Genomic DNA, 27,374 nt, shown 5'->3' with positions numbered 1-27,374 from the left:
GTATGGAGAATTACTTTGGAGCCCCAAAAATGAAGAAAAACAAGCACTTTTATTATATTGGAATGCTCGAGTTGGTAACCTGTCATGTTCCAGTAAATTGAATTGAAGAGCAATGCTGTATTGGTAATGCCTACTATCCTTACTTCCTGCAGAAGTGGTGCTGTACCCTCTAAAAACCATTATGACAAGATTGCCTATTATTCTTACTTGCTCCAGAGGCAGAGCAGCAATTTAATGAAACTAACACAGCTGAAAGACATACCAGGCTAGATTCTCCTCTGGAGACTTACCCACGATGGCACGAATGGCCTCCTGTGTTGTACCATTCTGTGATTCTATATTCATAAAGTCCAGATGGAAATCAGAGGAAATTGGAGAAGAGATACTCGCCACTGAATCCTGATCCCCAAAAAATTACTAGCACGATTTTTCTCTGAGCCAACTTGAGACGGATTGTGCTCGCTGCTTTTTACCCACCCTGCTGCATGAAAATGTCAGCAGGAATAAATTACTTAGCCCAACTGGCCAATATCCTTCCCTATTAAGAACACCATTGGCACTGAGGCCTAGAAAAGTGAAGCCAATGCCTTCATTTCCCTTCGCCCTTGAACTTTGTTCCCTTGTCCTCGATTTTGTCCCCTTCTTCATCCACTGTCTCAAGCTGAACCAAACTGTTTGCCAGCTCGCCGTTTTAAGCTGCACCGACCTCTGACCCCATATCCTCTGCATCAAAAAGACCACCTACCTCCATCTCTATAACATTGTCGATCTTTGTACACACCTCAGCCTATCTACCACTTTGAAAATCTCATCTATGCTACTGTTGCGTCCAGTCTTGATGACTGAAATACTCTACTGGCCAGTATCCCATCTTTCACCTCGACAAACTCAAGCTCATCCACCACCCCTGTGCTCACTGGTCTACACTGGCTCCAGGTCCTAAATGCCTCCAATTCAAAATTCTCATACTCACATTCAAATCCCTATATGGCCTTGCCCTTCTTGAACCTTCTCCAGCTGAAAACATTCCGAGCACTCTGCATTCCTCCAACTACAGTCTCTGCTGCATTCTAAACTTTATTGGCCCCACCATTACCAACAGCACCTTCAGCCATCTAGCCCCTCTGGAATTCCCTCCCTAAATCTTTGCCTCTCCACCTCTCTCTCATCATTTTAAGACCCTAATTAAACAGCATCTCTTGGACCAAGCTTTTAGTCTCACCCTCCTGGTATCTCCTTCTTTAGCTCAGTGTTAATATTGTCTGACTTCAAATCTGTGAAACAGCTTCAAAATGTTTTCCTATATTAAAAGTACTATATGAATGCAAGTGGTTGACTGTTGTTATGGGGGAACCACAGGTGGTGCACTGCTGAATGCCGCAAGAGCTCTAAAGCTAGACACAGAAGACCACTGTGCCCTTTCTTCAGATTTTTTCCTGGGACTTCGGGAACCAAATGAGTTCCTCTGTGTTGAGGCACAAGAAAAGGATCTGCTCAGAGATGGCAAATTGAACAAGCAATGTGAACAGCTTCTGGCATCTACTTCATTGAAAAATGCCTCCCCATCTGCACATCCAGGCCAGGTTACCTCACTGTAACGTTTCAACAATACTCGAGAAGGCGGCGCTTCACTCATGAAACAATAACTGGGTTCTGTCAACAGTAGGTACAGCTCATTTGACTAAGATCTATGTGGAGTTTCCAAACAAGTCTTCCCATCGCAGTCCCTATTTGGCAATAAATGCAAAGCATTCACTTGTTGACATGTAGCTCTTTTCTAAATTACCAAGGCTCTCATTTGAAGATCAATTGATATTCCTTTGCATAGGCATTCCTTACGTTGCCTAGATCATCCAGACAGAACCTGTTAGTGACAAAGACCATTCATTGAAAATAATTCTAACAAGCAAGGTCACATTGTCTTAACTTAGTGGCAACTATTGTGTATCCTTTCAATCCTAGCCTCACATTTCTTCGACTATGGTGGTTTGCCAATGATTTACAGCAGGCTCAGCGGGGGAAATGAGGTAGTACTTCCTCGTGTTTGGTTATGGGTCATTTTTCCTTACAGAAAAAAGTATAAAGTGCCATCATATGAAATGGAATCCAGCTTTCAGAAGATATTCCTTAATGGTGGTGAGAATAGGCATTAGCAATGAAATACCTATCATCTGAGTCTTCCACTGTTTCCCCATATGTTCAGATATGAATATAACACTTGCAAAAGAAGGAAAGGGACGTGAAGGATATTGCAGTACCACCTGGTTGTTGTTGATAAATTACAGATGGTGTTCAGTGCAGTGAAGGTAATGGCTGCAATTGAGAAAGAGGCATAAGTGAACTTCTTTTGCAATGAAGAGCATTGCAGGGACTGCTGGAGGTGACACTCACTGCCAAGGCTACCTCCTTCAGGGTGAAAATACTGGGTTCTACACTTCTGGATTTCAGACAGTAACTCTTCAACTGAAGGGTCTTTAAATTAGTGATTTGGTTCCCTGAGAAAATACCAGCCTTAGACACTGCTGCAACTCACAACATGGTGCCTTGATCCATTCCCCTATTGCAGTCGCACAGGATTTTTCTATACCCTCTACACCCCCAAAGGCAGGCTCCCTATATAAGGCCGTAATCACACTCCATCAGAAGCCAGCATGAATATTTAATGAAAAGTTGAGCTGGTTCTGGGTGGTGTATCACCAACGGGTGGAACGTGCAGTCTACTTCTAGTAGTAAACCAGCCACAGAGGCAAGTCCAGCACAGCAGATCCTTCAAGGCCATGGGAGATTCCCTAGTTAATACTGAATGTTTTGTCCATTGGAAACAGTGGCCGAGAAAATGCTTGCAAACTGGGCACAGGGAATGCCCAAGCAGCACCCAATATTGGGCCATAAGCCTCATTTACATTAGCATGTTGGAAACATCTACTGCGAACTGAATTTGAATTTCAGCACACATTACATGTAGCGAAGAGATGACATTAACCAATTTCCAGATCTTTATGTTTTAAATTTGAAGAATCAACTCAACGTTTTGTAAATAGTAAGAATCACATTCTAATGTTATGTGCCAGGTTTCAGCTTCATCAATATAAAAATTTAGACTTGTGTTTATTTATTTAACATTCATTATTGATTAACAAAACTTCCTAAAAGAAAAGTGAATTTAATAATCAAATGCCACATTGATACTTTTACGACTTATCAGCATGAGCAAGTTTTGACAATATAAGTGCAAGTTCTTTCTTATATGACATGGAAGAAAATATTAGAGCTTGTCTTTTGCTGTTTTTCTTAAACACAGAGCCCTTGCCACTGTCCTACATGTATAGTTCTCTATTCCTATTAAACAGATATAGATGGGTAATAAATCCATTTAAGTTCACCTTTAGGATGGTAAATGAACTCACACCATTATACTACACATTCTTTAAACAAGTAACGCATTATCCTAAAGCAACTATCCTTAAACAATATGGTAAACACCCAAGTTTGTGGAACATATTCAAAATATTTAAAATAATCTCTTTAAAAACGTTTTGGGTTCTCATCCAAAGCCAGGGTTTACATCGCTAGTCAATAAATTATTTTCCTTATTCAGCAACAGGCATCCTTACTGGATCCAATTAAATGCAGTTCAGAGCTCCAGGTTTTCCACTTCCAAAATGTGTGAACATTCTCCCCACATTTCCATTTCTGACTCTGATGCCCAGCAGTGAAAACTGGTTTTGAAGTGAGTAATTTTTGAGGTGCGTTCCTATGCATGAGGAAGTGAATAAAAACTCCCTGTGCTCATTTTGTTTAGGACCGTGCTCAAAAAAAAGGCTTTGGACCCACTAATTTGGAATGAATGAATCAGTCACAGAGGAACAAAACCTCAGGAAAGTGAACAGGGGATGGATGGGAAGATGCATTTGATGGTGGGATCACAGTATATATAAATATAAAGTGGCGGAAATGTTAAACGATAATCTGGTGACTCTCGGGGCTGGCGAGGTAGAAAGTAAAAATCTGGAGGAACTCTATCATAGTTGAGAGAAGGATTCAGGGTAATGGGACAAAACTGCCCTGTTGACCACAGCAGAGGAGAATCCTCGGAAGGACATACCAGAGCTCTGGTGTGGTAGGTACAGTTATCAGAGCAAATCTGACAGAAGCGGAGAAACTGGGAGGATGAGATGGGAAGAGACAAAGTCCAGGTAGTTATGGAAGTCGGCAGGAAGTTATTTATAACAGAAAGCGAGAGAAAAGTCTGGAAAGGGAAGGGAGACTCAGATGGACCACCTAAAGGCATGGGATGGTAGAAATTAGAAACCTGGGAATAAAACTCTCAATGGCAGAGCAATAGCAAGAAGCAGCACCCACACAGTGGTCAATATACTGAAGTACAGGTCTCAGAGGGTGCCTGAATAGATCTAGAACAAAGAGTGCTCAACATTACAAAAAACCTGCCAATAGCTGTAACCTATGGGGATTCTCATAACCATGCTTTTTATCTGCAGCAAGTGAGTGGAGTTGAAAGATGTTGTTCAAGATGAGAACAAATTCAGTCAGGCAAAGGAGGGAGGTGGTGGAAGAGGACCAGCTGAGCCGCTATTCAAGGAAGAAGAGGAGTGCCTGCGGCCTTTTCTGGTGACAGATGACTGTATAGAGAGACTTCACATCCAAGGTGAAAGGAAGACAACTGGGGACTGCAGAATCTGCAATTCTTAAAGTGGGACAGAGCATCAGAGGAGTCAAACACAGGCAGGTAGAGACTGAAAGGGAGGAATGAAAAGCTTCAGGCAGGAGGAAATTAGTTCAGTGGGACAGGAGCAAGTTAAAACAATTAGTCTACAAGGACAGTCCTGCTTGTGTGCCTTGGTGAGGAGGTAGAAGCAGGCTGTATGGGGTTGGAGAACAATGAGGGTGGAGGCAGTGGCAGGAAGATCCCAGAAGAGATAAGTTTGGTCACTATCTGGGAAATACTGGCTTAATGTTTTGTAATCGGGTCATGGTCCAGAGGGAGAGAGTCATCAGAGAGCTGCTGTTCAACAACAGGACTAAACAGGCAGTTCAGGAATCTCCTGTGGCTATTCCCCTGCAAAACAAATATACTGCTTTGGATACTGTTGGGGGGAATGGCCTCTCAGGGGAAAGCAGCAACAGCCCAATTCGTTGCACCACAGTTGGCTCTGCTGCACAGGGGAGGAGTAAAAAGTGTGGGAATGCAATAGTTATAGGGGATTCAATTGTAAGGGGAACAGGCAGGCGTTTCTGTGGCCACAAACGAGACTCCAGGATGGTATGTTGCCTCCCTGGTGCTCGGGTCAAGGATGTCTCAGAGCAGTTACAGGACATTCTGAAGGGGGACGGTGAACAGCCAGTGGTCATGGTACACATTGGTACAAACGACTTAGGTTAAAAAAAGGATGAGGTCCAAAAAGCAGAATATAGGGAGCTAGGAAGTAAGTTGAAAAGTAGGACCTCAAAGGTAGTGATCTCAGGATTACTACCAGTGCCACGTGCTAGTCAGAGTAGAAATATCAGGATATATCGGATGAATACGTGGCTGAAGAAATGGTGTGAAGGGGAGGGTTTTAGATTCCTGGGGCATTGGGACCGGTTCTGGGGGAGGTGGGGCCAGTACAAACTGACGGGTTACACCTGGGCAGGACCGGGACTGATGTCCTAGGGGGAGTATTTGCTAGAGTGGTTGGGGAGGGTTTAAACTAAAATGGCAGGGGGATGGGAACCTTTGCAAGGAGTCAGAGGAGGAGGGGATCAAAGACAAGAACAAAAGACAGTAAGGGGAATAAGAAAAGTGATAGGCGGAGAAATCAAGGGCCAAATGTTAAAAAGACAAGCCTTAAGGCTTTGTGCCTTCACACGTGGAGCATTCGCAATAAAGTGGATGAATTAATCACGCAAACAGATGTAAACAGGTATGATATAGTCAGGATTACAGAGACATGGCTGCAAGGTGACCAGGGATATTCAGTATTTAGGAAGGACAGACAAAAAGCAAAAGGCGGTGGAGCTGCATTGCTGATTAAAGAGGAAATTAACGCAATAGTGAGGAAAGATATTAGGTATGACGATGTGGAATCTGTATGGGTAGAGCTGAGAAGCCCGAAGGGGCAAAAAACGTTAGTGGAGGTTGTACATAGACCCCCAAACTGTAGTGGTGATGTTGGGAATGGCATTAGAGGCATACAGGAAATTAGAGATGCATGCAATAAAGGAACATCTGTAGTTATGGGTGACCTTAATCTGCATATAGATTGGGCAAATCAAATTAGTCACAATACCGTAGAGGAGGAATTCTTGGGAGTGCATAAGGGATGGTTTTCTCGACCAATACGTTGAGGAACCAACTAGAGAACAGGCCATCCTAAACTGGGTATTGTGTAATGAGAGAGGAATAATTGACAATCTAATGGTGCGAGAAACCTTGGGGACGAGCGACCATAATATGATAGAAATCTTCATCAAGATGGAGAGTGATGTAGTTGATTCTGAGACAAGGGTCCTGAATCTTAGTATAGGAAACTACAAAGGTATAGGGCGTGAGTTGGCCTTGACGGATTGGGAAACATTACTTAAAGGGATGATGGTGGATAGGCAATGGCAAACATTTAAAGAACGCATGGATGAACTGCAACAATGGTTTATCCCTGTCTGGTACAAAAGTAAAACGGGAAAGGTAGTCAAACCATGGCTTACAAGGGAAATTAGAGATAGCATTAGATCCAAGGAAGAGGCATATAAATTTGCCAGGAAAAACAACAGACCTGAGGATTGGGAGCAGTTTAGAATTCAGTAAAGGAGGACCAAGGGATTGATTAAGAAGGGGAAAATAGAGTATGAGAGCAAGCTTGCGGGGAACATAAAGACTGACTGTAGAAGTTTCGATAGGTATGTGAAGAGAAAAAGATTGGTGAAGACAAATGTAGATCTATTACAGTCAGAAACAGGGGAATTTATTATTGGGAACAAAGAAATGGCTGACCCACTAAATGCATACTTTGGTTCTATCTTCACAAAGGAGGACACAAATATCATACCAGAAATGTTGGGGAACACAGGGCTTAGTGAGAGAGGGGAACTGAAAGAAATCAGTATTAGTAGAGAAATGGTGTTGGGGAAATTGATGGGATTGAAGGCCGATAAATCCCCAGGGCTTGATAATCAACATCCCAGAGTACTTAAGGAAGTGGCCCTAGAAATAGTGGATGAATTGGTGGTCATCTTCCAAGATTCTATAGACTCTGGAACAGTTCCTACAGATTGGAGGGTAGCTAATGTAACCCCACTATTTAAAAAGGGAGGTAGAGAGAAAGAAGGGAATTATAGACCAGTCAGCCTGATGTCAGTAGTGGGGAAAACTCTAGAGACCATTATCAAAGATTTTATAGCAGAGCAATTAGAGAACAGTGGTAGAATCAGGCAGAGGCAGCATTTACAAAAGGGAAATCATGCTTGACAAATCTACTAGAATTTTTCGAGGATGTAACTAGTAGAGTTGATGAGGGGGAGCCAGTGGATATGGTTTATTTGGACTTTCAGAAGGCTTTCGACAAAATCCCACATAAGAGATTAGTGTGTAAGATTAAAGCGCATGGGATTGGGGGTATTGCGACGGATAGAAAATTGGTTGGCAGACAGGAAACAAAGAGTAGGGATAAATGAGTCTTTTTCCCAATGGCAGGCAGTGAGTGGTGGGGTACTGCAGGAATCGGCGCTAGGACCCCAGCTATTCACAATATACATTAATGATTTAGATGAGGGAATTAAATGTAATGTCTCCAAATTTGCAGATGACACAAAACTGGGTGGGAGGGTGAGTTGTGAGGAGGATGCAGAGAGGCTTCAGGGTGATTTGGACAAGTTGAGTGAGTGGGCTAATGCATGGCAGATGCAGTATAAGGTGGATAAATGTGAGGTTATCCACTTTGGGAGCAAAAACAGGAAGACAGATTATCTGAATGGATATAAATTGAGAGTGGAATATGCAGAGAGACCTGGGTGTTCTCGTACACCAGTTACTGAAGGTAAGCATGCAGGTGCAACAGGCGGTAAAAGAGGCAAATGGTGTGTTGGCTTTCATAGCGAGAAGATTCGAGTACAGGAGCAGGGATGTCTTGCTGCAATTATACAGGGCCTTAGTGAGGCCACACCTGGAATATTGTGTGCAGTTTTGGTCTCCTTATCTGAGGAAGGATGTTCTTGCTGTAGAGAGAGTGCAACAAAGGTTTACCAGACAGATTGCTGGGATGGCGGGACTGACGTATGAGGAGAGATTGAGTCAGTTAGGATTATAATCACTAGAGTTCAGAAGAGTGAGGGGGGATCTCATAGAAACATATAAAATTCTAACAGGACTTGACAGGGTCGATGCAGGAAGGATGTTCCTGATGGTGGGGGAGTCCAGAACCAGGGGTCATAGTCGAAAGATATGGGGTAAACCTTTCAGGACTGAGATGAGGAGAAATTTCTTCATCTAGAGAGTGGTGAGCCTGTGGAATTCGCTGCCACAGAAAGCAGTTGAGGCCAAAATATTGTATGTTTTCAAGAAGGAGTTAGATATAGCTCTTGGGTCTAAAGGGATCAAAGGATATGGGGCGAAAGCAGGAACAGGTTACCGAGTTGAATGATCAGCCATAATCATAATGAAAGGCAGAGCAGGCTCGAAGGGCCAAATGGCCTACGCCTGCTCCTATTTTCTATGTAACAGGCATGCAACAACAGCACTGCCTTTTACAGCAGATTTGATGATGATTTAAAGGTCACAACTAATAGAATGGAGTGCTACAGGTTCAGAGAACATACGAATTAGGAGCAGGAGCAGGCCACTCAGTCCTTCGAGCCTGCTCCACCATTCAATAAGTTCATGGCTGGACTGATTACTCCACATTTCCACCTACCCCCGATAACCTTCCACCCCCTTGCTTATCAACCTCTGCCTTAAAAATATTCAAAAACTCTGCTTCCACTGCCGTTTGAGGAAGAGAACTCCAAAGACTCATGAAGGACAGATTAGTAAGAGAAGTGGAGAAACTGAGATGGCCAATATCATGCTGGCAGTTGTCAAAAAAAACCAGAGGTTAAGATGGCAAAGGGAGAGATCCAGGAGAACGGAGAAACAAAGTTAATGTTTACGGTGAAAATGAGGAATACATTTTTCACTGGTTCAGGACTGCTTCTTATATCAGTATACTTATAATTTCACAAAGAGAGCAGCATTTTGATTTTGTTCTAGTGAATAAAGTGGGACAAATAGCTTACGTGAAAGTAAGAGAATAATTGGGAAATAAAAGCCACAGCATAGTTAAGTTTGCTGTAAGTACAGAAAAAGATAATGAAAAGTGCAAGATTAGAGTGCTGTATAAAAAAAAGGCAAAGTTCATTAAGATAAGAAGGAATTTGATCCAAATTAGTTAAGTAGAAGTTAGCAATTAGATAGATCAGAAGTGGAAAATATTCAAATATCAGATTGCTAGACTGGAAAATAAATTTATTCCTATAAGATTAAATCTAAATTGAAACTGAAATAGGAAGCATATCTATGAAACATTATTTTAGAGGGTGAGAAGTAAACCAGTAGAAGAGAGAATAGCCTGTGACTCCCTAGAGAGACAGTGGAAGCAGATGGAAACAAAAACCGAAAATGCTGGAATTACTCAACAGGTCAGACAGCATCTGTGGAGAGAGAAACAGAGTTAATGCTTCAGGCCCGTGTGACCTTTCATCTGTTCTGATGAAAGGTCACACAGACCTGAAACGTAAACTCTGTTTTTCTCTCCACAGATGCTGCCAGACTGGCTGAGTATTTCCAGCATTTTCTGTTTCTGCTTCCGATTTCTAGCATCCACAGTATTTAGCTTTTGTATTTGTGGAAGCAGCTAATATTGTTTCATTCAAATACAAATTAGATTTCTTTCAGAAAATTATATTTTGGGATACAATATATGAATAATCTGAAACATGACATCTGTTGCATGCTTGGGAGATACAGGTACCTTTTGAATCACAGAATTGTTACAGTGCAGAAGGAGGGCTTTCGGCCCATCGTGTCTGCACTGGCTCTCCGAAAGAGCAATTCACTCAGTTCCATGCCCCACTTTCTCCCCATAACCCTGCACATTTTTCCTTTTCATATAACTGTCTAATTCCCTTTTGAATGCTTCAATTGAACCTGCCTCCACCACACTCTCAGGCAGTACATTCCAGACCTTAACCACTTGCTGCATGAAAACAACTTTCCTCATATCACTTTTGTTTCTCTTACCAAATACTTTAAATCTGTGCCCTCTCATTCTCGAACCATTCACAAGTGGGAACAGTTTCTCTCTATCTACTCTGTCCAGACCTCTCATGATTTTGAATACCTCTATCAAATCTCCTCTCAGCCTTCTCTTCTCCAAAGAAAACAGTCCTAACTTCTCCAATCTATCTTCATAACTGAAGTTCCTCATCCCTGGAACCATTCTTGAGAATCTTTTCTGTACTCTCTCCAATGCCTTCACATCTTTCCGAAAGTGCGGTGCCCAGAACTGGATACAATAGTAGTGTCTTAGTAGTGTCAAACATGGGCGGCACAGTGGCGCAGTGGTTAGCACCGCAGCCTCACAGCTCCAGTGACCCGGGTTCAATTCTGGGTACTGCCTGTGTGGAGTTTGCAAGTTCTCCCTGTGTCTGCGTGGGTTTCCTCCGGGTGCTCCGGTTTCCTCCCACAGCCAAAAGACTTGCAGGTTGATAGGTGAATTGGCCATTATAAATTGTCACTAGTATCGGTAGGCGGTAGGGAAATATAGGGACAGATGAGGATGTGATAGGAATATGGGATTAGTGTAGGATTAGTATAAATGGGTGGTTAATGGTCAGCACAGACCCGGTGGGCCGAAGGGCCTGTTTCAGTGCTGTATCTCTAAATCTAAAATAACTTCCTTGCTCTTGTACTCTATGCCCCTATCAATAAAGCATACAGTATCCTGGGCTTTATTAACTGCTCTCTAAACCTGTCCTGCCACCTTCAATGGCTTATGCATATATACACACAGGTCTCTCTGCTCCTGCACCCCCTTTAGAATAGTATCCTTTATTTTATATTGTCTCTCCAAATTCTTCCTACCAAAATGAATCACTCCACATTTCTCTGCATTGAACTTCATCTGCCACTTGTCTGCCCATTCCACCAACTAGGCTCTGTCCTTTTGAAGTTCTACACTATCCTCCTCACAGTTCACAATGCTCCTTTGAAGTACAGTTCCCAAAGATTTCCACTGCTGGGAATTCTCCACTGCTCTTGACTCAGTCTGTTACAGGCTAATTAATGGAGATTGATTACTATGATTCATCAACAACTCCATTACTGATGCATCTTGACCTTCCAACTCAGAAGAAGCAGAGGCACCATTGTGTTAAGCTAATACTTTGGTCATTAGATATTTCATCCTTTATTATAGCCTGTGAATTACACTCAGATGGTTATTACAATGAGCTACCAGTACTCCCTCATGCCATCATCATCAATCCCAGTTCTAAATATTGCTGTTAGCCCACATAACTGATGAATCTACACAGGGTCTGACACTAGCACATAATGGTCTTCACTATCTGCTGCTGGACTGTGCTTTTCCAATAAGACGAGTTCTGATGAAAGGTCAGTGACCTGAAACGTTAACTCTGTTTCTCTCTCCACAGTTGCTGCCAGACCTGCTGAGTATTTCCAGCATTTTCTGTTTTAAATTGGAAATTGCAATTTCTAAAGAGCAAAAATTATAAATGGCGGCGTTCACCTAATTTTACTTAAGTTTGTCTGTGTTGGGTCCAGAAGAGATTTCTGTAAGAAGGAAATAATGGCGCACTCTCAGCAGAGGGGGGTCAAGCCCTCCACCAATTAATGGGAAGAAAAGCACAACAATGGGCTGGAGATTGTGCTGGAGATGGGGCTCCCAGCATGGGCCATAAAGGTGGAGGGAATCCCACCTCTACTTTTTCGAGCCCCACCACTCCTGGCCACCTCCGCCACCAACCCCCGCACCCCCCCCCCCCCCCAACCTCATCCCGCTGCAGTGATCCTCCAGTCATTTTGAATCAAAGTTTTAGGAGGCGGGATCCCCATCCCTGCCAAGACTTTAAAGGGACAGGTATCCCACCTCCAAGGGCAGCCGGTCTATCAGAAGGCCAGCAGCTCAGCAGTACTTCAGCGCCACTGCCATTACTGCAGAGGCCTCGGACCCAGGCCCAGCGGAACAGAGGTAGGTGAAGTGGGGTTGCCAGGGCCAGTCTGGAAGGCTCTGGTGAGGGGTGTGGAGGGGGTTGGACATGCAGTCCAAGGAAGAGGGGGTCCCAGGTGGTAAAGTTGTTCCCGGTGGGGGTCCTCTGTGGGCCACAAATTGCCCATGGAGGCGTCCTCCCCGTGTGGCAGAGGCCCTCACCCCCCGGTAAGATCCCATGAATAGGCCAGTTAAGGGCCTCAATTTGCCTCTGGGCGGGAAGGCCATCATGAACCTATCCCGCCCCCAGCAAGATTGCTTGGGTGAAGGGCCCTCCACCCCACCACCACCTGTCAAGATACTCCATGTCCATGCCTACCTGGCACCCCCCCCACCACCCCCCACCCCCAACCGCCGATCCGACCTTAGGTGGCCTCTCAAAATTCAGGCCAATATGTGAGAGTATCTTGATCAACACCACAACAAATAACAAAGTGTCTAATGCAGTTAAAGATCCAAAGAGCAGCCCTGAACAGTCAAGCATTACAATATACCTGGATCACACAACAAAATAATGATTATCCCCATGTACACAATTCAGCAGAAAACTGACAGAAAAATAATAACGCAGCTATCAAACTAATAATGTTACAGGTTACAGCTGAGAAAACAGTCGGCAAATTTTTAAAATCACTAGCAGTAGCAAACTATGTACATGATTATTCATCCTTCCCTCAAACATAGTTCTTTCAAATTTCTCTTATTTGGAGTGCAATTCACTACTTTTGGTTTAAACCTCTAGCCTATTTTGATGCTTCTCACTCTTATAAAATATACACCGAGCCACAAGTTCAAGTGGATTTGCAATTGGTCTCATTGGGTTGGATTTTGCAGTCAGCAATGAGGCAAAGGCCCTCGCAGCTGACCTCAAAGATAGCTGCCCATAAAAGGTCTAGCAAACTCTGTTGTGCGGACTTCCCCTTTCCCAACAGCAGTTCAATTCCAGCGCCAAGTCAAAGAGATGTCCAGGTGTCCAGCAACAATGATGTCAGCAAGCAGGGTAAGCAACCAACCACCATCATTCCCTCTATTTGTTTAAATGCATGGACTCTTTAAATTTTTTTGTCCAGCTACGCACATGCAGTAGCTTAAAGGGGCCGACATGTGCCCGGCTTAGATGGGGACTTCCGAGTTGCTGCATGGTCGTGCAGCTTAGAGGGAAAATTGCAAACCATGTTGAATTATTCTCATAAATAGCAAACTAGGATGTTGAATGCATTGAATCCCTTCACTTATAATTTAAATTTTCAGATAGCAAAATAAATGATTATGTTTGGATTTAGAAGTTAAAATAAACAAATTTTAAATCTATTACTTCAAAAAAATGTGGAATTTTTTAAAATCACAATGGAGAAATTTGACATTCCACAAATATAAAATTATCTTTTCAGGGCCAGTGAGTGTGCTTAGCAGTAATTATGAAATTAGTATACTATTAAAAACCCAGTTGCACCTCATTCAACAAAATGTAGATTTTTCAAGGGTTTTCATCAATTCACTGATTGCTTAGCAATTGCACTGAGAGGACCTCAACAGTGCAGCCTCTGGAGGAACGTTGAATCACCCAAAGCATCTTCTGGATTTCCATGTTATTCTGAGCATGTGTGGACTCCCAAAGTCGCTGAGTTTCAGAGGAGTAATGACGGTGAGTACTGACAGTTTCACCGTCATTACCACAGCAAAATTCAGCCTGTTGTTTTTGATCATAAACTTAATCCTTCAATTTTCCCGATGTTGAAAGTTTTTCTTCCTTAATATCTGTTTGAAACTTACTTTTCACCAATTTAGATTAACGGATGGAGGAATTCTGAAAAAACATGTTATGTGTTAGTCTGATAATATTAGCAACAGCAATTTCTGTGCTATACTTCAATACTCTGGTTATGCGCCAAACATTTTATTTGCTTTTAAGCTGGTTTTCTGCATAGTCTTGACATTGAAAATATCAAACCCAAACAGCATGAGACACCAAAGGTTCTCACATCTCTTTGGTTCTATGTGCCTCTCTTCCTTTCTCTTGTTACTGCAAAAATGAAACAGGAAAACTATTAAATCCATTTTCAGCTAAGGGCAAGTTATCACAAAAACAAGCATTTTTAATCAGAATGTCTAGTCCAACACCTGTGAGCAAGCTGATTTTAAATAACTGAAAATGACTTTCAAAAATTATACACAATCATTTAACTAGTTTCACTGGTGTATCGTAGTAAGTTTCTTAGTAGATTAAATATTTAATATTCAGAAGCTGTTAGTGCCTTTATGCCTAAAAAATAAGATTAACTTTAGGAGCCTCCCCAAAGCCACAAAGGGGTGCAATTAGCAAAAATTTGCCATGGAGAGTAATGTGATCTGGAGGCCTGGTCAGTTTTGTGGGCAAGGCTGGCTACCAGTGCAATGTTTTTAAACCAGTGCAAAAGAGCACAGATACACGATTTGCATTGGATGTAATTTGAGCTTGAAATTCCTTGTTCTTTTGCGCTGGTTGGCCAATTTCAGGCAAATTACACTAAAAAAAAGTTTATGTTACAGTGTATGTAAAGAAGATTGGCAGAAAATTTGGATAGAAAGAGACATTGGCAAAAATGGGTGCACAAGTTAGCATAATTGTGAGTGTAAATTCCCAATTACACCCCGACAGGAAATTCCATCCAAAATCCAAGTTGGAGGTAAATGCTAAAAAGCTTAACGAAACTGGGTTGTTACCCTTGGAGGAGAGGGGGGTGGGGGTGGGGGGAGAGAAGAAATGGGTATTGATAACATTACTGGCAGGAAATGGCATTAAGGAATTATTCAGCCCAACTGTATGAGACAGCTAAACTAATAACCAGAAACTGTTGTTGACCCAGTGATTCAATGATCTTGTCGTCTCAACCGCAAGTCAATTCAGCTCCCTGTGCTTTGGCTCAGTGATGCCTCCCAGAAAATTTCACCAGTAACATTAAAGCATATGATTTGAATAACAATTATCAGAGAAAATACAAACATTAAAAACAATAAGATACTGATTAATCTATACTCTCTACTTTTTAAAAGGAAAATGGTGAAAGTCACTTTTCAGGGTAAAAATTCCAACCCACTTAATTCTTATAAACTGTGTTCTTCAAATCCCTTATGATAATTGAGCAAATTTAGCCTCAACTCTGCACCTTTTGATGCAACATTTCTCTGTGAAAAGGAAACAAGCAGCTGGCTGTACAAAGAGCTGCCTTTAATGCTAGTAAGGTATGTAATTAAAAAATGTATATTTTTTAATAGTTAAGGGTGCCATGATTTTGTATAGACATGTCATTCAGTCACACATAAAAGGCTAATTTAATTTGAAAAATATTTTAAACTATTAAAGTGCTCTCAATGCATAATTTAAAAAGTCTTTAAAAACAAATGGTACAAAAATATAATGTTCAGCCAGTAGCAATGGAAAGTTTTACTTCCTTCAATTGCAAACCTTATCACTTGTGAATAAATTGCAGCTTTCCTCATTCATAAGATTATTTTATTTTGCTTGCCTGTAAGACAGAAATGAACAAGCTAGTCTGAGCTACAGTTCAGAGGTTTGGGTTGGCTTACACTGCCCGTCATTCAGTTAAACTCAAACTGAGACAACCATTTCCTGTGCCGCATGTAAAACCATGACAACTGCTGGAGAAATGTCAACACTATAATCTGCTGCAACATGAATTTTCACCAAGCAGTTTTCACACCGATTTCTTTATCTCTATGAAATCAGCATTCCAGACCACCCAAAAACACCAGGATGCCCTCACCACTCTTAGAATGGGGATAAACAGTGAAAAGTTTTTTGATTTATACATGACTAATATTTTATCCATCTGAATCTGGCATGTACCACTTCCTTTCTTGACTGATGTATTCTACATCTTACCTACCAACCTCTAGCTGTTACCAACTGTTAATCTACTATATATTAAAAACAGTGAGTGGTCTCAGGATTCCAAAGGTGCTGCATCAGTAGGTGGCACTGTCAACATAACAGATTGAAGATAGAGCCTGTTCAGTGTCCTGAATCAATCCCACGTACTTATCCTTCAGACACAGCAGTAACTATGGCATTACAGTAAACTATCTAGTGAGCAACTCTACCTGTTCCCACCCTGCCCCCACCAGTACCATCCCCAGCCCACTACCCACCCAAGTGAGATTTTAGCTTTCCACTGCTGTACAAGTTTTTAACGCCCTTCTCCACCCCAGCTCTTTCCCCAATTGCACACAGCAAAAAAAAATAGAAACGGAGCACCCACAGAAATCTGTGAAGTGAAATAGGAAATGAATCTAAAGCTACCGGATGACCAAGTATCCCAAATCCCCTTCAACAACAGCTTGCATATAAACAGCGCCTTTAACATAGTACAACATCCCAAGGTGCTTCACAGGAGTTGACTTGGAACACCCGAATGAGCAATAATCATGGATGAATGTTCTCTAATTTTACTCAGATGCCACTATGCTTCTTACTTACTTTTTCAATACTGTGCAGAAAGTTGTTTCATCAATGATGAACAGATGCCAAAATATTAGCCAAAACTTAATGAACAAAACTCTAAATAAAGACTGTTCAGACAGTGACAAGTTAAATGCAGTTGTTCAAGTGGAGTCCTTTTCCCTCCCAAGAAACTTTGAACAGCAAATCTACAGCATATTATGCTATCTGACACATTATGAGCGCTGATAATTAACCGGAGGAGAAGGCTCTACAATTATATCCTCAATGAAGGGGTGCCCAGCACATCAGTGCAAAATAAAAGGCTGAAGCATTTGCGACTATCTTCAGCCAGAAGTGACAAGTGGATGATCTATTCCGGCCTCCTCCTGAGGTTCCCAGCATCACAGATGCCAGTCTTCAGCCAATTCGATCCACTCCATGTGATATCAAGAAACAGCTGAAGGCACTGAATGCTGCAAAGGCTATGGGTCCTGACAACATCCCGCCTGTAGTACTGAAGACTCGTGCTGCCGAACTTGCTGCACCCCGTGCTAAGTTGATCCAGTACAGCTACAACACTGGCATTTACCCAAAAATGGGGAAAATTGCACAGGTATGTCCTATACACAAAAAGCAGGACAAATCCAATCTGGCTAACTAACACCCATCAGTCTACTCCCGATCATCAGCAAAGTGATGGAAGGGGTTGTCGACAGTGCTATCAAACGCCACCTCAACAACAATTACCTGTTCACCAATGCTCAGTTTGGGTTCCGCCAGGGCCATTCAGCCCTCATTACAGCCTCGATCCAAAAATGGACAAAAGAGCTGAACTCAAGCGGTGAGGCGAGAGTGACTTCCCTTGATATCAAGACAGCATTTGACCGAGTGTGGTATCAAGGAACCCTAACCAAATTGGTCAATAGGAATCGGGGGAAAACTCTCCACTGGTTGGAGTCATACCTAGCACAAAGGAAGATGGCTGTGGTTGTTGGAGGTCAATCATCTCAGCTCCAGGACGTTACTGCAGGAGTTCCTCAGGGTAGTGTCCTCGGCCCAACCATCTTCAGCTGCTTTATCAATGACCTTCCCTCCGTTATAAGGTCAGAAGTGGGGATGCTCGCTGATGATTGCACAATGTTCAGCATCATTCGCGACTCCACAGAAACTGAAGCAACTCATATCCAGATGCAGCAAGACCTGGACAACATCCAGGCTTGAGCTGATAAGTGACAAGTAACATTCATGCCACACAAGTGCCAGGCAATGACCATCTCAATCAAAAGAGAATATAACCATCTCCCCTTGATGTTCAACGGTATTACCATCGCTGAATTCCCCACTATCAACATCCTGAGGGATACCATTGACCAGAAACTGAATTGGACCAGCCAATTAAATACTGTGGCTACAAGAGGTCAGAGGCTGGTAATTCTGCAGCGAGTAACCCGCCTCCTAACTGCCCAAAGCCTGTCCACCATATACAAGACACAAGTCAGGGATGTGATGGAATACTGTCCACTTACCTGGATGAGTGCAGCTCCAACAACACTCAGGAAGCTCGACACCATCCAAGACAAAGCAGCCAACTTGATCGGCACCCCACCTTAAACATTCACTCCTTCCATCACTGACGCACAGTGGCAGCAGTGTGTACCATATACAAGATGCACTGCAGCAATTCACCAAAGGCTCCTTTGACAGCACATTCCAAACCCATGACCTCTTCCACCTAGAAAGATAAGGGCAGCAGATGCAGGAGAACACCACCATCTGCAAGTTCCCCTCCAAGCCACATACCATCCTGACTTGGAAGTCGCTGGATCAAAATCCTGGAACTCCCTCCCTAATAGCAGTGGGTGTACCTGCACCAGATGGACTGCAACAGTTCAAGAATGTAGCTCACCACCACCTTCTCGATTAGTGATGGGCAACCAATGCTGGCCCTGCCAGCGACACCCATATCCTATGAACAAATAAAATAATAAATTCAGCAAGATTGCAGTTGTGTGGAGTTTTGAAGAGTGGAAATCACATTACTAAAATCAGATTAAATGTAAAACAAAGTGTAAGCCCCTCAATAAAAGTTTCAATGCAAAACTTCAGTATGGTTTAATTTAGAAACAGGTTAAGTCTTTCACCTATTAATTATTTGTAAACTTATGAAACAATCTAGTCTTGAATCTCAATACACCATCATAAAAATCCATGATCTTTTGAACTTTGTCTTTCAACTCTGTCAAGTAAAGACAGCCCGTTCTTAAAATGCAAATGCCGTACCAAGAAAGTTATAGATGAAGAAAGTAGTCCAGAGCTTAAGAAGCTATGGGGTAGGGAAATGGGAGAGCTGGCATTTTAAATGGTCTGCTCTCCTTCGATATTGTACCTCTCCAGCTCCACTTCTGCCAACCCCTCCATTGCTATTATGTCAGACTCCTTGTCTGATAATCCAGTCATGGTGAGCTACAATATCCTCCAGTTAAACACCAGGAAGACTTATGCCATCATCTTCAGTCTTTGCCACAAAACTACCAAATAGCACCAGTGATTCCATTTCCCTCCCCAGACATTGCCTCAAGCCAAACCATACTGGCTGCAATTTTGGAAATCAACTACTGTATTCAACCCCAAGATGAGCTTCCGAACCCCACGTACTCTCCATCATAAAGTCCACCCATCTCCAACCCTGCCTCAGATCATTTGCCACTGAAACCCCCATCCATGCCATAACCACTCCCAGACTCGACTATTGAAATGCTCTCATGACTGATCTCTCAACCTCCACAAACTTTAGCTCATGCAAAACTCTGCTGAATGTATCCAATCCCACAGCAGGTCCCATTCACCAAACATTCCCATCCTTGCTGACCTACATTGGCTCCCAGTCCTCCAACCGCTCCAATTTAAAATTTTCAGCCTTGCTTTTAAACCACTTCATGGCTTCACCCTTCACTATTGCTGTCACCTCATTAAACCCTGCAACCCTCCCATGAATTCATCATTAAACGGAGGTTATATACTCAGAGGCAGTGAGTGGCTAAGCTTAAGGGCCCGTTCTGCGCAAAGGATTGTCCCTAAGGAATATGGGTCAATTCTCGGCTTCACTTGTCTTCAGACTTCATACATTATTAATTTTTTCTATTATACTTTAACTGCCTATTTTCCTTCGTAGATCACTGAATGCTGCATTGCGTGGTATATTTACTTGGTACATTTGCCAATCATCCTCAAAAGTCCACAAGTTCTTTCAAAAGCTCAAGGACCACTGATACTGCCATTTTAATTCTTAACAATTATGATTGATCAATATGGCATATCTTGTCTGTGCTGTGCTGGTTTCTCAGGTACTGTAAAGAGGAATTTTAGGTTGACTATATATTTAGACATTGAAGAAGCTTTTTTTTGAGGGAGTCATGTAATATTGGGCCCTGCCCCATTGTAATCAATTAGTCATTAATCATTATGGCAAGAACACTGCCTACCAGCAAAGTGTCTTAGGAATCCTGGGATCTCTCACTGTTTTTAATATCTAATAAGATAATATCCCAACATTTTGTATATGATCACTAGTTTGTTTTATTTATATCTATTTATGTATGAACATTATGCTGGGTGTGAGTACGATAGTATCTTGACAGCAGTAGTTATTTATAAAATGTTGACTATGCTCTCTATATTACCCAATTGTTCTTACACTTTTATAACTATATAGCAATGTAAAATTGATTACACGTACACAGTAGAATATAATGTATCATGTATCAGATAACATTACATAAAGCTGACACAATATTGTATAACATTTTATAAATTAGTCTAAATGACAATGGACATTAACATACTATAAATATGAACATTATATATGACAATGGCATTTGAGTTTATAAATCAGCGACATAATACTAATGTTGCACTACAATTGTTAATAGTTCAAATATACCTTTATTAATTACACTGTTTATTTATGCATTTATGTAATTTCACACAATAACTTCGCCAAAGACTCAGCAGCAATCCTGAAGTATCGGCACGATGAATCCAACTCATGGTCAAGCAACAGCCCAGACTGCCTGGTGTCATTCATTCAGTCAGTGAGATCACCATCTGAACAAGCATGTTTCATTTGTGTGTCATTCTGTCCCATCTCTCTCACTTTTGCTGTCCCATTTTCCTTTTAGTCCCATTTCTCTCCCTCTCTCCCCCGCTCTGTCCCATTTTTCTCTCCCTCTCCATGCCCCATTTCTCTCCCTCCCTCCCATGTGCCAATACCCTCTCTCTCTCTCTCTCTCTCTCGTGTGCCATTCCCCTCCCTCCCCATGTCCCATTTTCCTCCCTCTCTCTCCATGTCCCATTTCCCTCCCTCTCTCTCCCTCCCCATGTCCCATTTCCCTCCCTCTCTCTCCCTCCCCATGTCCCATTTTCCTCCCTCTCTCTCCATGTCCCATTTCCCTCCCTCTCTCTCCCTCCCCATGTCCCATTTTCCTCCCTCTCTCTCCATGTCCCATTTCCCTCCCTCTCTCTCCCTCCCCATGTCCCATTTCCCTCCCTCTCTCTCCCCATGTCCCATTTCCCTCCCTCTCTCTCCCTCCCCATGTCCCATTTTCCGCCCTCTCTCTCCCTCTCTCCATGTCCCATTTCCCTCCCTCTCTCTCTCCATGTCCCATTTCTGTCCCTCTCTCTCTCCATGTCCCATTTCTGTCCCTCTCTCTCTCCATGTCCCATTTCTGTCCCTCTCTCTCTCCATGTCCCATTTCTGTCCCTCTCTCTCTCTCAATGTCCCATTTCACTCCCTCTCTCACCATGTCCCATTTCCCTCTCTCTCTCTCCCCATTTGCCCTTTCCCTCCCTCCCTCTCTCTCCCCCTATGTCCCATTTCTCTCTCTCTTGTCCCGCTCCCTGTCCCATTTCTCTCTCCCTCATTCTCTCTTACCCCCCCCTCCCTTTCCCATTTCTCTCTCTGTCTGTCTGTCTCTCCCCCTCCTGGTCCCATTTCTCTCTCTCTCTCTCTCCCCCTCCTGGTCCCATTTCTCTCTCTCTCTCTCTCTCCCCCTCCTGGTCCCATTTCTCTCTCTCTCTCTCTCTCCCCCTCCTGGTCCCATTTCTCTCTCTCTCTCTCTCCCCCTCCTGGTCCCATTTCTCTCTCTCTCTCTCTCCCCCTCCTGGTCCCATTTCTCTCTCTCTCTCTCTCCCCCTCCTGGTCCCATTTCTCTCTCTCTCTCTCCCCCTCCTGGTCCCATTTCTCTCTCTCCCCCTCCTGGTCCCATTTCTCTCTCTCTCTCCCCCCCTCCTGGTCCCATTTCTCTCTCTCTCTCCCCCTCCTGGTCCCATTTCTCTCTCTCTCTCCCCCTCCTGGTCCCATTTCTCTCTCTCTCTCCCCCTCCTGGTCCCATTTCTCTCTCTCTCTCCCCCTCCTGGTCCCATTTCTCTCTCTCTCTCTCCCCCTTCCCGTCCCATTTCTCTCCCCCTTCCCCTCCCCGTCCCATTTCTCTCCCCCTTCCCCTCCCCGTCCCATTTCTCTCCCCCTTCCTCTCCCTGTCCGCAGGGATCTGTGCTGGGACCTTTGCTGTTTGTAGTATATATAAATGATTTGGAGGAAAATGTAGCTGGTCTGATTAGTAAGTTTGCAGACGACACAAAAGTTGGTGGAGTTGCGGATAGTGATGAGGATTGTCAGAGGATACAGCAGGATATAGATCGGTTGCAGACTTGGGCGCAGAAATGGCAGATGGAGTTTAATCCGGACAAATGCGAGGTAATGCATTTTGGAAGGTCTAATGCAGGTGGGAGGTATACAGTAAATGGCAGAACCCTTAGGAGTATTGACAAGCAGAGAGATCTGGGCGTACAGGTCCACAGGTCACTGAAAGTGGCAATGCAGGTGGATAAGGTAGTCAAGAAGGCATACGGCATGCTTGCCTTCATCGGTCGGGGTATAGAGTATAAAAATTGGCAAGTCATGTTGCAGCTGTACAGAACCTTAGTTAGGTCACACTTAGAATATTGCGTGCAATTCTGGTCGCCACACTACCAGAAGGACGTGGAGGCTTTGGAGAGGGTACAGAGGAGGTTTACCAGGATGTTGCCTGGTCTGGAGGGCATTAGCTAGAGGTTGGAAAAACTCAGATTGTTTTCACTGGAACGACGGAGGTGGAGGGGCGACATGATAGAGGTTTACAAAGTTATGAGCGGCATGGACAGAGTGGAAAGTCAGAAGCTTTTTCCCAGGGTGGAAGAGTCAGTTACCGGGGGACATAGGTTTAAGGTGTGAGGGGCAAAGTTTAGAGGGGATGTGCGAGGCAAGTTTTTTACACAGAGGGTGGTGAGTGCCTGGAACCTGCTGCCGGGGGAGGTGGTGGAAGCAGGTGCAATAGAGATGTTTAAGAGGCCTCTTGACAAATATATGAATAGGATGGGAATAGAGGGATACGGACCCCGGAAGTGCAGGTTTTAGTTTAGGCAGGCATCAAGATCAGCGCAGGCTTGGAGGGCCGAATGGCCTGTTCCTGTGCTGTTCTTTGTTTCCTCCCGTTTCTCTCTCTTTCCCCTCCCTGTTCCAGTTCTCCCTCTCTTTCTCTCGGAAACTCCATTTAATTTCCTACCTCCTCCTCTTCTGTGCAGCAGCTCCTGTCCGTCCTCTATCTTCTTCCCCTCCTGTCTCGCAATGTTGTTCCCCCGTCGCTTCTGCGCAATATTATTCCTTTGCTTTTTATGTTATTTCCTTTCGGTTTGGTGGAAATGCAATAATTTCGAATGAAATAAAATAACCATATTGCAATGTGCATTACAGTGATGATTGCCTGCGAACTCTCTCTATTCAACCGTGTTCGTCAACTTCTGAATTGTTCACATACTGAGATGGACTTTGAAACCATTTAAACAAACGGAGCTGTTCCTTGGTTTAAAGTGTCATTTAAATAATTTTTACAATCAAATGAGGATGACTTCTAATAATCAGAACTCTACATTGTGGAGATATGAATCAGGAGTGAGTATAAATGGAGTCAGCTAACTTTCTATCATGTTTGTTGTTCTGATATATAGGCAACGGGCATAGCTCACAGTCTTGTCTGCAGTATGACATGTTCGCAACTTTGAAAGCATAGTTGAAGTCAGAACGTATGCATGCAATCCGAAAATATTTATTATGAGCTTCACAGTAGCAGCTGAACCTCTTGTCCTATTTTCCTTCCCCAGTAATGTCTGGTTTCCCCTATCTAGAATTTATAATTCAGCCTTATTTTAACATTGACATAAATTGCTGAAAATAGACATGTTATCGAAGCTTTTCTTCTTTTCACCTTTTCGTTGCAGACAGAAAGAACATGTACACACATTGCACCTGTTTCAGCTGAACAAAATAAATGACAGCCATTCGTTGGTTCATTCCTCAGGGCAATATGGAAGAATAACCAATGTAAGGTAAAACAACAACTTATACTGCATGAGAAGAGAGTTCTGATTGGCAAGTGAACTCTGATTGGTAGGGGTGTTGCCCATGAAGAATGCACCAGTTTACGGTGACTGACAGTTAACTGCCAAGCTTAGTTTCAAATTTAAACCAGGCAGCTTGACTCTGATTGGTCAAGGAATTGCCCTGAGGAATGAACCAGCGAATGGCTGTCACTTATTTTGTTCATCTGAAACAGGCGCAATGTGGATACATGTTCTTTCTGTCTGTAAAGATCGTATTAAACAACATGTCCCTTCCGCTGTTCGCAATGGGCAAGGAATAGTCCGTACTCAGCAAGCCCGTGCTTGCAAAACACAATGTCTGGCATTAGATGTGATTCCGCAATTGGACAATATTTGCTAAATAATCCACAGTGTGCTAAGAATTACGCTGACAACCAATTTAAGATTGTCAGTAGGGCTCACAGTGTGGTGCATTTGCGCATACTGGAAGCGACATATGTTAATACACAGGGACCTGTTCTTTGCAGATAGAAATAACATGTACACACACTGTTTCAGCTGAACAAAATAAATGACAGCCATTCGCTGGTTCATTCCTCAGAGCAATGCCTTGACCAATCAGAGTCAAGCTGCCTGGTTTAAATTTCAAACAAAGTTTGGCAGTTAACTGTCAGTCGCTGTAAACTGGTGCATTCTCCATGGCAACGCCTCTACCAATCAGAGTTCACTTGCCAACCAATTAGCACTCTCTTCTCATGCAGTATAAATTGTTTTCCTTTATATTGGTTATTCTTGCGTATTGTCCTGATGAGTGCAAGACGAAAAGCTTTGACAACTTCTCTATTTTCAGCAGTTCTCAAGTTATGTACTACCAAGTGACTATTGACATAAATCTTTAATTTCATTCATTTAAAACAGAGTAATGCTTAAATTAAAAGTATCGCTGATTAGAAAATGTCATAGTCTCACATCTGTAATGAGTTCTTTATGTTGTCTGATGCAACATAAATGAGATGCATGGAGTTCATTTTGTTGAAGATCTCAAGTAGGTTTACTACAGCTAAGCTATTATATACAGTGCAGAGCAAACTATTTACAGAACCTGCTCTTGGTGTTACAGTTACAGTGACTCTGGCTTGTGGTCACATGACTGCATCCTGGTACTGATCTCATTAGCATACTAAGATCTTAAAGGGATACCACTCTTAAAGGCAATCATACAACATCCCCTTTCTTTCCAGATAAGTCGCATATGCTACAAGTAAAAAAGTAGATAACAGCAACATTCTTTACACATGAATAGAAATTATGAAATTTACAAGTGCAGAAGCTTAAGCGCTGACATATCATTTCGGTGGTTTAACAGCTCTTGCTCAGAGAATTTGCGTCTCAGCTGTTGCTGTTTTTTCTGACGTTTCTCCCTCTCTATGTTCAGTTTCTGTTGCTCTGCCTTCAGCCTGCTAACCTACTCTGTTGCTTTTCTCAGGATGACCACTTTGAGGCCTTCTCATTCTTGGAAAGTTTCGGCACCACATCTCAAAGAGCCAACAGGCAATGTTTCAACTCATTCCTCTTCTGCCTCTTCAGGACATTGCATGTCCTTCGCCTCTCCTCCATGTCTGAAGGCCTGGGGCTCAGGGTTGAGGATTTGTTGGGGGATGAATACTGGGCCTCATGGAGGAACCTGTCCATTCTGGCTCATTTTGGTATCGGCAGTTTTCTAGAGAGCAGGAGAAGGAGCGGCATAGTGTGCTGTTGCTGGATGTTCAGCTTGCACCATTTGATTCTGGCCAGAGTCTGCGAATGGGTTCTAGTCCTTGGCGATTTCCCCTTGGCAATGCTCTCCGCTGCCAGCCTTTGCTTCTCAGTAGTGATAATGTCAATTTCTTCTTCTCAGTCACTGGGGAACAAGGAAACAATGCCTGGTGACAAAGAAATTTCACCAGCTGAGTTCGGACCTTCATTCTCTTGGTGTGGTGTCTCTGAGACGGGGCTGATATTCTCCAAACCAGAACTACTGAGATTCTGTAGGAACTGTGACTCAATGCAGGTATCTCTTCTGCTGTAATTGGTACCATGATGACCTCGTGGATAGTTATGGTGTTGAGGTCCTTACACGCTGGTAGTCCTGCCACTGCTGGTCCGTTCGTGTCTACCAGGTAGAATATTTGTGGTTTCCATGCCAACTTGCCATAGCTGCATTGCATTGTTAAAGTGCCACTGCAAGGGATGGGTGACCCATTATATGCAGATAACTTTGCAATTGTCGTTTGTATCATTGATGTCCAACGACTCCTGTACATATCCTTCAGCATTCGGATTGGTAGGATATTTGCACCAGTGCCAGTGTCAGTCTTAACCCTGAGTGTGTGTTTGCCAACTTTCTTTTGGCACGTGATGTTAATGGTAGCAAAAGCTTCCAGAGCTCGTGAATACCTAAGGCACAAAACCGCCTCCTGCCAAACTGGCACGGAACACAAGAATTCTTATATACTGCACCATATCACCATCCATTGTGTTTTCTATTTACATCATTACAATAAATATAAAACAAATCTTGAAGATCACATTTTTAAAAAAATTATCTAAAGTAAAAGTTTTCATGCTTTTTGGCAGATTCATTTGCTGTCAGGGAGAACAATAGTACAGAGCATTACAGTCTTCCTCCTTCCAGGTCTGAGAATAACCCATATCTGAAGCCCTGCATAGTACAGTATTTACCCTTTTCCACCATGGGACAGAATGTCCCTCCTGTTCTTCAGTTTCTTCCCTCTCAACACTGAAAATTTGAACCACCACTGAAGGCAACTGTATCAAAATGCACTAAATGGTTTCTTAGATTTTCTTTTGCCTGTCCACTCTCCCTTTGCCTTTTTTTTAGAATTAGAATATTACAGCGCAGTACAGGCCCTTCGGCCCTCGATGTTGCGCCGATCATCTGACCTACACTATTCCATTTACATCCATATGTCTATCCAATGACCACTTAAATGCCCTTAAAGTTGGCGAGTCTACTACTGTTGCAGGCAGGGCGTTCCACGCCCCTACTACTCTCTGCGTAAAGAAACTACCTCTGACATCTGTCCTATATCTTTCACCCCTCAACTTAAAGCTATGTCCCCTCGTGTTTGCCATCCTCATCCGAGGAAAAAGACTCTCACTATCCACCCTATCTAACCCTCTGATTATCTTGTATGTCTCTATTAAGTCACCTCTCCTCCTCCTTCTCTCTAACGAAAACAACCCCAAGTCCCTCAGCCTTT

General features: G+C 43.1%; 1 protein-coding gene across 8 annotated transcripts in view; it reads right to left on the bottom strand.

Annotated features, from left to right (window-relative positions):
* Nucleotides 1–23,578, bottom strand: part of ldah (lipid droplet associated hydrolase) — a 356,347-nt gene extending 332,769 nt beyond the window's left edge. For 2 of the 8 annotated variants that reach the window (XM_068023300.1, XM_068023291.1), the window contains exon 1: nucleotides 18,225–18,489. In XM_068023300.1, coding sequence (XP_067879401.1) covers nucleotides 18,225–18,471 — 247 coding nt within the window. In that variant the 5' untranslated portion in view covers nucleotides 18,472–18,489. The other 6 variants (XM_068023320.1, XM_068023329.1, XM_068023345.1 and 3 more) reach the window with 6 other exon arrangements.
* Nucleotides 23,579–27,374: the final 3,796 nt, after the last annotated feature.

The sequence above is a fragment of the Heterodontus francisci genome, chromosome 3, assembly GCF_036365525.1.
Source record: "Heterodontus francisci isolate sHetFra1 chromosome 3, sHetFra1.hap1, whole genome shotgun sequence".
Lineage (NCBI taxonomy): Eukaryota > Metazoa > Chordata > Chondrichthyes > Heterodontiformes > Heterodontidae > Heterodontus > Heterodontus francisci.
The sequence above is the reverse complement of the archived record's forward strand: the minus strand, read 5'-3'. Positions and strand labels throughout refer to the sequence as shown.